The sequence below is a fragment of the Carlito syrichta genome, unplaced genomic scaffold (genome assembly GCF_000164805.1).
Source record: "Carlito syrichta isolate Samal-C Ts95f unplaced genomic scaffold, Tarsius_syrichta-2.0.1 Scaffold307258, whole genome shotgun sequence".
NCBI classification, from domain to species: domain Eukaryota; kingdom Metazoa; phylum Chordata; class Mammalia; order Primates; family Tarsiidae; genus Carlito; species Carlito syrichta.
This window is the reverse complement of record NW_007251354.1, coordinates 213,191-226,146: the sequence shown is the minus strand read 5'-3', so window position 1 is coordinate 226,146 and position 12,956 is coordinate 213,191. Positions and strand designations below refer to the sequence as shown.

The following is a 12,956-nucleotide window of genomic DNA, read 5'->3' as shown; positions in this document are numbered from 1 at the left end:
TATTTTCTTCAAAGAATTTTATACTTTAGCTCGTTAGGTCTTGCTTTTTTGAGTTGGAGTCTCACTCTGTCGCCCAGACAGGAGTGCAATGGCACGCTCCCGGCCACCACAGCCTCGACCTGCTGGGCTCCGTTGATCCTTTCGCCTCAGCCTTCCAAGTAGCCGGAACTACAGGCGCATGCTACCACGCCAAGCTAATTTTTGATTTATTGTAGAGACACGGTCTCTCCAAGTTGCCTGGGTGGGTCTTGAACCCACGGGCTCAGGCAGTCCACTCGCATCGGCCTCCCAAAGTGCTGGGATTATAGGCTGAGCCACCGAGCCTGGCCACTCTTTAGGTCTTTAAGCCATTCTGAGTTAATTTTTGTATACAATGTGAGATGCGGATACAAGGTACAACTTTATTTTTTTTTCCCGAGTTGGAGTCTCACTCTTTGTCACCCAGGCTGGAGTGCACTGGCACGCTCATGGCCACCGCGACCTCAACCTCCTGGGCTTAGGCAATCCTTCCACCTCAGCCTTCCAAGTGGCTGGAACTACAGATGCACACCACCATGCCTGGCTAGTTTTTGTGATTTACTGTAGAGATGAGGCCTCACCAAGTTGCCCAGGCTGGTCTCGAAACCCCAGGCTCAGGCAATCCTCTCACCTTGGCCTCTCAAAGTGCTGGGACGACAGGCTGAGCCACCGCACCTAGCCACAACTTTATTCTCTTTGCATCTGGATATCCAGTTGTCCTAGCACCATTTGTTGAAAAGCCTATTCTTTTTCCAAGTGTTTCAGCACTCTGTTGAAAATTAATTGACCATAAATGTTAAGATTTTTTTACAATTCTTGCTATGGTCTGAATTCTTTGTGTCTCCCTCCAAAATCATGTTAAAATCTAAATGTCTGCTATTAGGAAGTGGGACTTTGGGAGATGATTAGGTCATGAAGGCACAGCCCTCATGAATGGGATTAGGGTCTTTATAAAAGAGGCATGAGGAAACTCAGTCACCCTTTTCACCATGTGAGGACAAAGTAAGAAGGCACCTTATACAAACTGGGAAACTTACCAGACACCAAATCTGCCAGTGCCTTGATCTTGTACTTTCAGCTTCCAGAATGGTAAGAAGTTTCTGTTGTTTATAAACCTCCTAGTTTATGGTATTTTGTTATAGCAGCCCAAACAGACTATGATAATTCTCAATTCTATTTCATCTATCTATAAGTCAATCCTATGCCAGTATCATAGCATCTTGATTACTGTTGCTCTGTACAGGTTGAGTATCCCTTCTCCAAAATACTTGGCATCACGAGTGTTTCAAATTTCAAATTTGTTCAAATTTTGAAATATTTGTGCTATATATTTACAAGTTCAGCATCCCTAATCTGAAAATCCCAAATCTGAAATGCTCCGATGAGCATTTCCTTTGATTGCTTTCTTGGCACTCAAAAAATTTCAGATTTGGGAGCATTTTGAATTTCTGATTTTTTTGATTGGGGATAAAACCTGTAGTAAGTTTTGAAACTGGGATGTGTGAGTCCCCCCAACTTTGCAAACATTTTCACTGAACTCAAATGTAGTTTGGGGTACTAGGTATTATTTCCATTTTACAGGTAAGGAAACTAAGGCTTAGGGACATTTAGCTTCCCCAAGGGCACAAAATTATTTGATGGTTGTGCCAGGATTCAGACTCAGACCTACATAAATCCAAGATGAGCACTGATATTCTTATAAACTGATCTCATTCTATCTTCCAAACTTAATTTATATTATTCCCCAAATGTACCCTAAACTATCTGTCATGCTTTTTGGCCTTCAAACTTCTGCTCTTGTTGTTCCTTCTATCTTGAATGCCCTGCATTTACCTTTTTCATATAATTCTAATTTATAATATCTTTATTATCATTTAGCAAAGTGCTCTCTCTTTTCACTCTATTTCCTTAGCACGCTAAGTCTCTTTCATGTTTCTTATTCCATAATACACCTTGCAATAAAGGTACCTTTGTATATATATTATTTCCCTTCCTGGTTTAAGAACAATGACCATGTTTCATTCACTTTTCAATCTTCCCAAAGCCACAATGCAATACTTTTCACATGGTAGGTACTGTTTTAAATTAGTAAATGGAATTCTAAAATTATCCCTATTAGAATAAGCAATAAGAGTGTATATGTGTGTGTTGGGGTGATGGGGTGAGTGAGTATGTGAGTGTATGTCTGAAAGCCAAAGCAAGGTTGTAGGCATGAATACCAAGGAAATGTCCTAACCCTAAGTGTAATAGAAAAATGCTGATATAACACAAGGATGTGATAGAGTGGCAGGCCCAAACAGAAAGCTGAAACTAATTATTCCATTAGCAAGAGAGAAACATCCAATCTTGAGGTATTGTGTGGAGATGAATAATACTTGCCAGTAAATAGGAAATAAGATATAACAAGTGACTTAAGAAGCCCCAGACAAAGTTTATTGTTGTATAGAACTGGTTTACTATGGTAAATAATTACAGTATACTCAGGTAAAATATAATATAGCCTGGGACATCTAAAATACAACACCAGGGCTATCTAGGGTCAGACACTCCCCAAGAGAAAATAGAAAAAAGAGTTATTTCTCTCTAATAAAAACAGGAAATAAGGCAGTGTGCTAATCCTTATAACCTCCTCATTTCCAACAACTTCTTTGACTTCTCCATTCTTGCACCATTTCAAGTCATCAAAATTTCTCCATTCTTTAGTCTAAATTACTGAATGAGAAGAAAGCCTTTTTCAGAAGAATAAGGTGGTTCTTATTCCTCTCCTCAGTGCTACCTGGTTCCAGTCAAAAGGTGTAACTTCCTCACAAAGGAAAATGTTAGCAACTCAAGCCTCTGGAGAGACAGACATCAGGGCCTTTTGCCACTCACTAAATCTAGAATCCTATCTCTAGAAGCTGCAATGGCTAAACTCTCAGAAATGAGGCACAGCATATAGGAACTCTCATTCAGTTTAGAATCTTTACCCAGACGATGAATGAGGTTTAGAATATAGTGGGTTTCAAAGATGGCAAAAACCTGGCATTAGCAGGGTAATTTCATAACAAACCATCAATTTTCCAGATATCTAGTCAGGATCTATTTAAACCTCATCATCTACTTTCCCTTCCAACTGCCTCTTATCCAGCTGGCAGAAGCTTCCAAGAAACATGATATAGTAGGCACTGCAATATACTGGCTGCTTATTGGGGTTGGAATAAACCTGTTCAGGTTTGAGAGACATGAAAGGGTTAGCCCCATATGCAGTGATGTGCGTATCCAGTTCCACCAGAATCTGCAAAGAGGTTGCCAACTCTTGATGGCTGTGAAAAAGAGTAAGAAAAGTTGCTCTGCTGATTTTGAAATAAAGAAAGGAAAAATTGCTTAAGAGCATGACATTTCTGTATTCATTAATACCCCAAATTACCTAAAGCTGGACTAGGAAAGGGCTAGCCTTCTCTCCCAAATGTCAGTAAATACCCAATTAACTAGCATAGGGCTTTGTTTCAAGGGGATGAAAAGCCATGTGTGGAAAGGAAGAACATCTTTACTAGAAAGTAGATGAGCTAGAGGGAGCAAAATGAGCTCATCAATATAAAAAGAGGTGTGAGTGAGTCAAGATAGTACCATTAATAGGAAGAGGTCCAAACCTGTAAAGAGTAATCAATGTAGGGATCTCATAGTCACGAAGTAGCAGAAGGGTGGGCAGCCAAGCCTCCATCAAGTCTGGGGAGGAATGGAAACCTATGGAACAAAAACAGAAAGAGGAAAAACAAGTAAATCCTATGAGCAAAATTTTTTTAATTGTGTCTACCCACCCCTCATCTTGCTCATTCCCAGTAATAATCACCATCATCCTCCACCCCAAGTTCTTCCATGGAAAATTCTGAACCCAGGTGTAGTATAGCTGGCAAATGATCAGCCAAGACTGTCATCATATTATGTTTAAAGAAAACAAACAAATGGTGCTCCAAAGATATAAGACACAAGATTCAAGATGGAACATTTTCAAGGGGGCCAACCAGTATTCCTCTGAACCAATGACTCTTACCTGGATGGAATGCCACCACCAAATCTGGATGGGCTGTCCGCCCAGTCTCTATCTGTTCCTCCCAGAAGTCATGATAGAGGCCCCTGTGGGCACCAAGCTGAAGTGTGCCAGGTTCCAGAGGTGAAGTTGAGGTGCTCTGTGAAAAGCCAGTAGCCACATCTACACCCACCATGATCACACGGAGTCCTTGGTGTCCAGGAAACATGTATCCAAGTTCATCATAGTCTTCAGGGCGAGTAAGAAATGTCTCCACATGGGATGCACCAACCACATGCACTATGCTTCCCCCAGTCTTCCCAACATCTATCCCTAAGGACCTAAGCCCTAGACCCAGAGTTAAGGGCCGTGACAGGGCATCTGTCAGCAGCCGCTTTAAAGATCCCTGTAAGATATCTGGGTCTGGCCTTGGCCGTCCTACACTGGCCCATAGGGTAGCCATGGCATGACTACCTAGCACAGCATCTAGTGCAGCATCTAGGTGTAATCTCTTCATGGAAAACCAGGTATCCCAGTCCTGTACAGCTTCAGCTGGCCATGGCCATGGTCCTGAGGGTAGGACAAAATCACCTGCAGGAAAGAAGGAATGTGAAGTCCCTTAATCATTTTCTGGCTTCAAAATTCCCTCCTCAGCTGGGCGCAGTGGCTCAAACCTGTAATCCCAGCACTTTGGGAGGATGAGGCGAAAGGACTGCCTGAGCCCAGGGGTTCAAGACTTGCCTGGGCAACTTGATGAGACCTCGACTCTACAATATATCAAAAAACTAGCTGGGCATAGTAGCACATGCCTGTAGTTCCGGCTACTTGGAAGGCTAAGGCAGAAGGATTGCTTGAGCCCAGCGGGTCGATGCTGGGGTGGCTGTGAGTGTACCACTGCACTCCAGCCTGGGTGACAGAGTGAGACTCTGACTCAAAAAAAAAATTCCCTCCTCAATAATGATCCATATTCCTTCCATGTTCACTCTGCCAACATGTGATCAAGAGTGCCCCATCCCTTGCCTCCTTCCCCTACCCCAGTTCCTCATTTTTTCCTAACAATATGCTTTCATCTATTCCTCAAAGTACAACCAACTATGACAATTATGGCAGAGTTCCCAATGCCACCACTCTACCTGTGACCAGAAGCCATTCCATGAGACGGTCCACAGCCACAAGACAAAGCTCTTGACAGACCTTCCTGTGTGCTGGCCAGTCTGACCTCTGGCACTCTGGACCACAGTAATAGACATTTCTACACCTGAGAGAATGAGTCACAGAAATAGATGTTCCTATACCATAAAGGTGATTGAGGGTGTTCAGGGAAGGAAACTGATATTCCTACACCTAGGAAGAAAGACCAGTGAATGGGAAAGAAGGTAGGGAGAAGAATGACAGCTGATGCACCAATCTGCGGACTACATTTGGCAAAAGAGGCAGGAGGGATTGGAAATGTAATTATTCTCCCAGACAGAGTGACATTTTAGTCTCTAGCTGGAACAACTCACTTTTTACATCTCTTTCAGAAAAAAAAAATCACCAGGAGTTCGCAGCTAGCCTCTTATCACAGGCATGGTTTGACCCCAGCCTCCCCACAATAGATGTGGTCTTACCCCTTGAGAAGAGGGAGATAGAGAGGATTATACTGTGGTATCTTGTCTCACCTCCCCATAACACCAAACATAAGCAGGATTAGAACCCTGTTCTAATCTCTCTGTAGCCTGGATGACACAAAATAAGGTACACCTCTTAAGTTATTTTGAAAACTCTCAGACCAGCTGGGCGTGGTGGCTCAAACCTGTAATTTAAGCACAGAGGGGCCAAGGCAAGAAAATCACGTGAGCCCAGGAGTTCAAGACAAGCCTAGGCAACATAGCAAGACCTTGTCTCTACAAAAGAAATCAAAAAATTAGTTGGCATGATGGCACATGCCTATAGTCCCAGCTACTCAGGAGGCTGAGGCAGAAGGATCACCTGAGCCCAGCAGGTTTAGGCTTCGATGGCCATGAACATGACACTGTACTCTAGCCTGGGCAACAGAGTAAGACTCCAACTCAAAAAGCAAAACAAACACCCCTTCCCCCCAAGAAACCTCTCAGATCGTTAGTACAGGGTCCTTTCTAAATGTCTCCCTATTAGCCCCTGCAAATCACCTCTTGCAGTGCCGGAGGACCTTGGAGTCTGAAAGGCCACTGGGGAGTGCTCTACAGTGAGCACAAAATCGGAATGTGTCCTCCATCCTCTGGAACATTTCTTGAGGACATTGGAATCCAAAGCCTGATACAGGGGTACCCCCATCGACCACCAACCTGCAGAGACAATACAGAGAAGGAGTGGCAATAGGGAAAAGAATATCTCTAAAATCTCTCATTTCCCTTACTTTGTCTCCTGGACATTTCCACCTACTCCTATATTTCCTAATGCCATAATTTCTCACTTAAGCAAATTATATTTCTTCTTCTTAGTAATAAAACCGGCAAAGGTCAGGATGAGGAAATCTTGACTTGCAAACACTCCATGTTGCTGAAATTACACCCCCTCTCCACCTTCTGAAATTACTTCTACCAGAGACAATATATCCCTTTTCCACAAAGCTGGTCACTCACTTGTATTCTTCATAGCTTTTCATGTTCAGCTTTTGAAGGATCAGGTGGGATAGTCCAGGAACATTATTATCCAAGGAGAAGAAGCCAAGTGCATCAATGCTAGGGCCAGGTTTTGAGGAGGTCAGAGGCACAGAGGTCACAACAGTGGGTGGGGTCACAACCACAGGAGTCACTGATGAAGAGGATTTCTTGTGCCTTCGTCGCCGCGACCGCGGAGCCATCACCTGTTCAATGGTACCTGGAGACTATGTGCAGAACAGATACAAAATGAAATTTTACAAGCTGTATACATATGATATGTTTTCACATGCGTGACCTTTTACTTCTCATTCTAGTCTCTCAGACTAGTATTTACTGATTATTGATTACCACAGTTGTGAAAAACAGAGGGTAAATAATTATATATGAATATAATGTATTCACATATGAGTAAATGCACAGAAAAAGATTTTGCAGGGATCATAGAAAACTGACAATGATCAACTCTGAGTAGGGTAAGAAGGCAGTGGGATAGGAACTGGATTGATAAAAGAGACTTTAGATTTAGCTGTAATGTTTGAAATTTTTTTTGTGTGTGTCAGAGTCTCACTGTGTCACCTAGGCCAGAGTGCAGTGGCATACTCATGGCCACCGCAGCCTCAACCTGAGGGGTTAAGGCGATCCTTCTGCCTCAGCCTTCCAAGTAGCTGAAACCACAGGTACACACCACTATGCCCAGCTAATTTTTTTGATTTACTATAAAAATGAGATCTCACCAAGTTTGCCCAGGTTGGTCACAAATTATACAAAAATCTTTAAAATTAGCTGGGCATGGTGGCATATCTGTAGTCCTAACTACTCTGGAAACTCATGTAGGAGGACTGCTTGAGATCAGGAGCTGGAGGTTGCAGTGAGCAATGATCCACTGCATTCCAGCCTGGGAAACAGAATGAGACTCTGTCTCTTAAAAAAAGATAAATTGGACCAGGTGCAGTGGCTCAAGCCTGTAATCCCAGCACTTTGGGAGGCCGAGGTGAGGGTACTGCCTGAGCCCACGGGTTCGAGAACAGCTTGGGCAACTTGGCGAGACCTCATCTCTACAATAAAGCAAAAAATTAGCAGAGCATGGTAGCACACGCCTGTAGTTCTCGCTACTTGGAAGGGTAAGGCAGAAGGACTGCCTGAGCCCAGAGCAGATCAACACTGGGATGGCCATGAGCATGCCACCACACTCTAGCCTGAGCGATGGAGTAAGACTCCAACTCAAAAAAAAAAAAAAAAAAAAGATAAATTGGACCATATCAAATTGAAAATGATGCTGTCAATAGAGTCAAATGACAAACCCATAGTATGGAGAAAATATTTGCAAATCATGTATCTAATAAGGGGTTAGTATTCAGAATATATAAAGAACTTCCTACATTGCAATAACAACATAAAACAATTTAAAATATCTATTTATATAGAATATGTGTATTATTTGAACAGACACTTTCCCAAAGATTATATACAAATGGACAACACAGAAAATATGTTTATTATTTTCTTGTAGAAATTTCTTAGAGAAATGCAAATCAAAACCACAATGAGATATCACTTCATGCCAGGTGTTGTGGCTCACACCTGTAATCCCAGTACTTTGGGAGGCAGAGGTGAGAGGACTGCCTGAGCTCAGGGGTTCGAGACTAGCCTGAGCAACATGGTGAGACCTCATCTCTACAATAAATCAAAAAATCAGCTGAGTGTGATGGCACATGCCTGTGGTTCCAGCTACTTGGGAGGCTGAGGCCGAAGGATCGCCTGAGCCCAGCAGGTCGAGAATGCAGTGGCCGTGAATATGCTACTGCACTCCTGTTTGGGCAACAGAGAGAGACTATAACTCAGAAGAAAAAAAAATATCACTTCACACCCACTAGGATGGCTATTTTCAAAACACCAGAAAATAACAAGTGTTTTGATAAGGATGTGGAGTAACTAGAATTCTTGTGCACTGCTGGTGGGAATGTAAAATGGTGCAGCCACTATAGAAAACAATAGGGGGCAACCCCTTTGGGTCTCCTCCCACTGTGGGAGCTTTTCTATCCTCTCAATAAATCTTGCTTTCTGAGAAAAAAAGGAAACAGTATGGCAGTTACTCAAATAGTTAAGCATAGGCCGGTTGTTGTGGCTCATGCCTGTAATCCCAGCACTTTGGAAGGCAGAGGTAAGAGGAATGCCTGAGCCCAGAGGTTCAAGACCAGCCTGGGAAATTTGGCGAGACCTCATCTCTACAACAAATCAAAAAATTAGCTGGGCGTGGTGGCAGGTGCTTTGGCATGTGCCTATAGCTCCAGTTACTTGGAAGGCTGAGGGAGAAGGATCGCCTGAGCCCATCAGGTGGAGGCTGCCATGGCTGTGAGCATGCTACTGCTCTATATAGAACTATAGGCGTGTGCTACCACACCCGGCTAATTTTTTTATTTATTGTAGAGATGAGGTCTCATCAAGTTGCCCGGGCGGGTCTCGAACCTGCGGGCTCAGGCAATCCACTCTCCTCAGCCTCCCAAGGCGCAGGATTACAGACTGAGCCACCGAGCCCGGCAAGACTCCTACTCAAAAACAAAAACAAAAGGTAAGCATAATACTACCATATTATTACCATATTATTACCAGCAATTTTATTCTTAGGTGCATACCCAAAATAATTAAGAACAGGTGGTCAAATAAATGCTTATACATTAATGCTCATAGCAGTACTATTCACAATAGCCAAAGGTAGGCAATTCAAAGGTCTACCAATGGATAAATAAGTAAACAAATTGGGAGATACACACACACACACACACACACACACACACACACACACACACACACACACGTGTATATATATATAAAACTCAGCTATAAAAATAAATGAAATACAGACACATGCCACAATGTAGATGAAGCTCAAAAACATTATGCTAAGTGAAAGAAGTCAGACACACACAGATGAAATATCCAGAGTAGGTAAGTCCAGAGACAGAAAGCAGTAGATTGGTAGTTGCTAAGGGCTGGGTAGAAGGGGAAATGGGGAGTAACTTCTTAATGGTTTTCTTTTGGGTGATAAAAATGTTTTAGAACTAGATAGAGATGACAGTTATACAATACTGTGAATGTACCAAATGTCATTTACTTGCTCACTTTAAAATAATTAACTTTATGTTATGTAAATTTTACCTCAATTAAGGAAGACAGGGAAGAAGGAATATAGAGATTGAGAAGCTAAATAGTTATTAATCCCCAGATTATCTGCCTGCAGGGACTGAGAAATCATAGAGCATAAAAACATTGGCAGCAGTTGGTTTTACTGTGAATGAGGTATCTATTAAAGTTCAAACCAGGGATCATGTTTTGTTTCAAAATTGTCTGACATTTGATCCTTCTAGATCAGATCTGTTAGGAAAAAAAAAAAAAACTGTAGAATCATCATGCAGCTGAGGTGTATGTGGGTGGCAAAAACAAACAAAAAACTCCCAGAATCATCTAGTTCATATCCATATTTTACAACATGCCTTTGCAAACTCCTGTTCTCAGGTTAACAGAAGAACAAATTTATATTTCCCTTTGTACTTTCTCCTTGTCCTTCTGCTTTTCTCTGCCCTTTTAAGATCCCCCCTCATCCTATGGGTGAATGGATGGTTTCAGAGTCCATGGAACAGAGATAGCTAAGCTCATCCATATACCATATACTCTATGTTACCATCAATGAAGAAGAAATTGGACCTAAATATATTACTTTTTTTTTTTTTTTTGAGTTGGAGTCTCACTCTGCCGCCCAGGCTGGAGTACAGTGGCACGCTCACAGCCACCACAGCCTGAACCTGCTGGGCTCAGGTGATCCTTTCATCTCAGCCTTCCAAGTAGCTGGAACTACAGGCATGCACCACCACGCCTGGCTAATATTTTGATTTATTGTAGAGAGGGGGTCTCACCAAGTTGCCCAGGCTGGTCTCGAACTCGTGGACTTAGGAAATCCTCTCACCTCAGCCTCCCAAAGTGCTGGGATTATAGGGGTGAGCCACTGCATCTGGCCTGATAATAGATTATTTTAGAGTTTAACAGTCATGTCCCTTTACTAAAAAAGTGAATGGAATTATCTTTCACACTTTAGGACACCATTTCCAACAACGGACCTTACTCTTCCCTCTACTTTTAGTAACTACACATTCACCACATTTGCAGAATCACTGCCATTCTAGAAAAAGCATTTATCAGCCAGGTACAGTGGTTCACACCTATAATCTCAGTACTTTGGGAGGCTGTGGCAGGAGGATCGCGTGAGCCCAGGAATTCAAGACCAGCCTGGGCAACACAGTAAGACCTAATATCTTAAATTTTAAAAAAATTAGCCAGGCGTGGTAGTGTGTGCCTATCTATAGTTCCAGCTACTCAAGAGGCTGAGGCTGAAGGATCACCTGAGCCCAGAAGGTCGAGGCTGTGGTGAGCTGTGATCGTGCCACTGTACTTCAGCCTGGGTGACAGAAAGAGATCCCGACTTCAAAAAAATAAAAAAGAAGAAGGAGCATTTATCTACTGTACCCGCCCACCCCACTCAGGTACCTTTCTCTTCTTAAAACCTAAAAGAACCGACTCATTATATTTTTAACAGTTATGGAAGGGAAAATATCTTTGATCTGAGACAAATCTACGGCCTTAAATCCTAGAATTTAAAATTTTTAAATATTTTTTATTTTAAAGATGTGGGGTGCACTTCAGGATTAGGTACATAGGTAGTCATTGTACAGGAAAAGTTTGGGCTTCCCTTTGGTCCCTACTCGCCTGGTTTGAGATCAGGTACCCTTATGCACCTCCCATCGAATTCCAGAATTTATAATATATATTTCCCTGAAGTTAAATCCTGAGTCTTTTCGCTACAAAGAAAGCAAGCCAATTAAAGTTAAAAAAAGGTACTGTCTCACTTATCTGCATTTCCAAGGAGAGGTCTTCCTTCAATGGAAAATTAACTTGGCAGTCTGGGGGTTGGCTGAACTGGCTGGAAATCAAAAGGACACTGGTGGTAAAATCCCTAACGTCATATGGTCTCCTTCAGATCCATGATTCATGATACAAATGAGCTAGGTTTCTGGCAGGAAGGTAAGAAGGTGGAAATGAGAAGCCAGGTCTTTGCATCTGCATCTATGTACATCATATATGTATATATCAGCAGGATCATGTTTGAATTTGTGTGCCCCAGACCCAGACATAGCTTCCCTGATTATAACTTTCCTGCAAAGAGCCCCAGGCTCCTCCAAGTTCAAGGGGTATAAACTGAGAGAAACAAAAGAAAAAACAGGGGACATAAGGGAGTGCTGAAAAGAACTGCAATAAGCTCTCAGAACTCAGAGTTTACCCCACCTAGACAGGGAATCACTTTTTTTCTAGCCATTCCCAGTGACTTGGGCTTTAATTTATTCTCAGCATCTAAGAGATATTACATCAAGAACTAGAGAAGAGAAGATACATGAACTTGGTTGTCCAAAAAAGTTTTTATCCTTCATCTCAAAATTACAAGCCAAAATATTAGCTAACCCTAGACCAAGATCTCACATCTTCCTTCTTATCACCAATAAGTCCCAAGCTTCACTTAAACTACAATAATTTTTTCTTATTATCTCCAGACCAGGAGGGCTTATCTAATTTTCTCTAGTTCACCAGCAAATGCAAACTATCTCTGGGGAGGCAGAGAGAAGGCAGAGTAAAACTGGTCATTGGGGATCCTTAAAAAGAGCAGAGAAAGAGAAAAAGAAGAAATACATTAAGAACACTACAATTATGACCACATTCAGCTGTTTAATCAGTGATTAACACTCCCTGGGGTGATAAATACTTTACGCAATTATAAACTAAGCAAGCAGACAGGTTGATGGAAAAAGAAAACTTACCCTGCTAAGCCCTCGGCTTCCTTCCTTCTCTCTTTCCTCCCAGTGAGTGAGTACTTGAGGAGTCAGATCTAGGTGGTGACTTACTTGCAGCTGTCCCTTCCTATCACTTTCCTTTGCAAACTGCTGAAATGCTGGGTCTCAGTGATTAAGTGTGTCCTGCCAACCAGACAGACAAGACTGAATTCTCCCTAACGAGGCAAGTAGGGATCTGGCCACCTGCCCGAGGACTTCTCTCTTTCTAACCCCTGCTCTCCGCCAAGAGGGCTCAGGACTGTCAACACTCTGAAACTTACTAAAGGCCAGACAGGCTGAGGGAAAATGAAACCTACCGCTTCCTTGATATCTCTACCTTAAGGTGATATTTCTGTTCTCAGTGCATAACTTCAGAAACAAATCCCTTAGGATGAATGCAGAAGTCATTATTTGGTTGGAAAGGGTAATCCCCAT

General features: G+C 42.4%; 1 protein-coding gene across 1 annotated transcript; it reads right to left on the bottom strand.

Annotated features, from left to right (window-relative positions):
* Positions 1-2,429: 2,429 nt before the first annotated feature.
* MSS51 (MSS51 mitochondrial translational activator) lies at positions 2,430-12,655 on the bottom strand. Its single transcript, XM_008064278.2, has 7 exons — positions 12,510-12,655; positions 6,628-6,865; positions 6,175-6,330; positions 5,158-5,282; positions 4,049-4,615; positions 3,648-3,741; positions 2,430-3,320 (listed from the first exon to the last, which is right to left on the bottom strand). The coding sequence occupies exons 2-7, from the start codon at positions 6,846-6,848 to the stop codon at positions 3,101-3,103; spliced, it is 1,383 nt and encodes a 460-aa protein (XP_008062469.1). The 5' UTR covers positions 6,849-6,865; positions 12,510-12,655; the 3' UTR covers positions 2,430-3,100.
* Between the last annotated feature and the right edge of the window lie 301 nt (positions 12,656-12,956).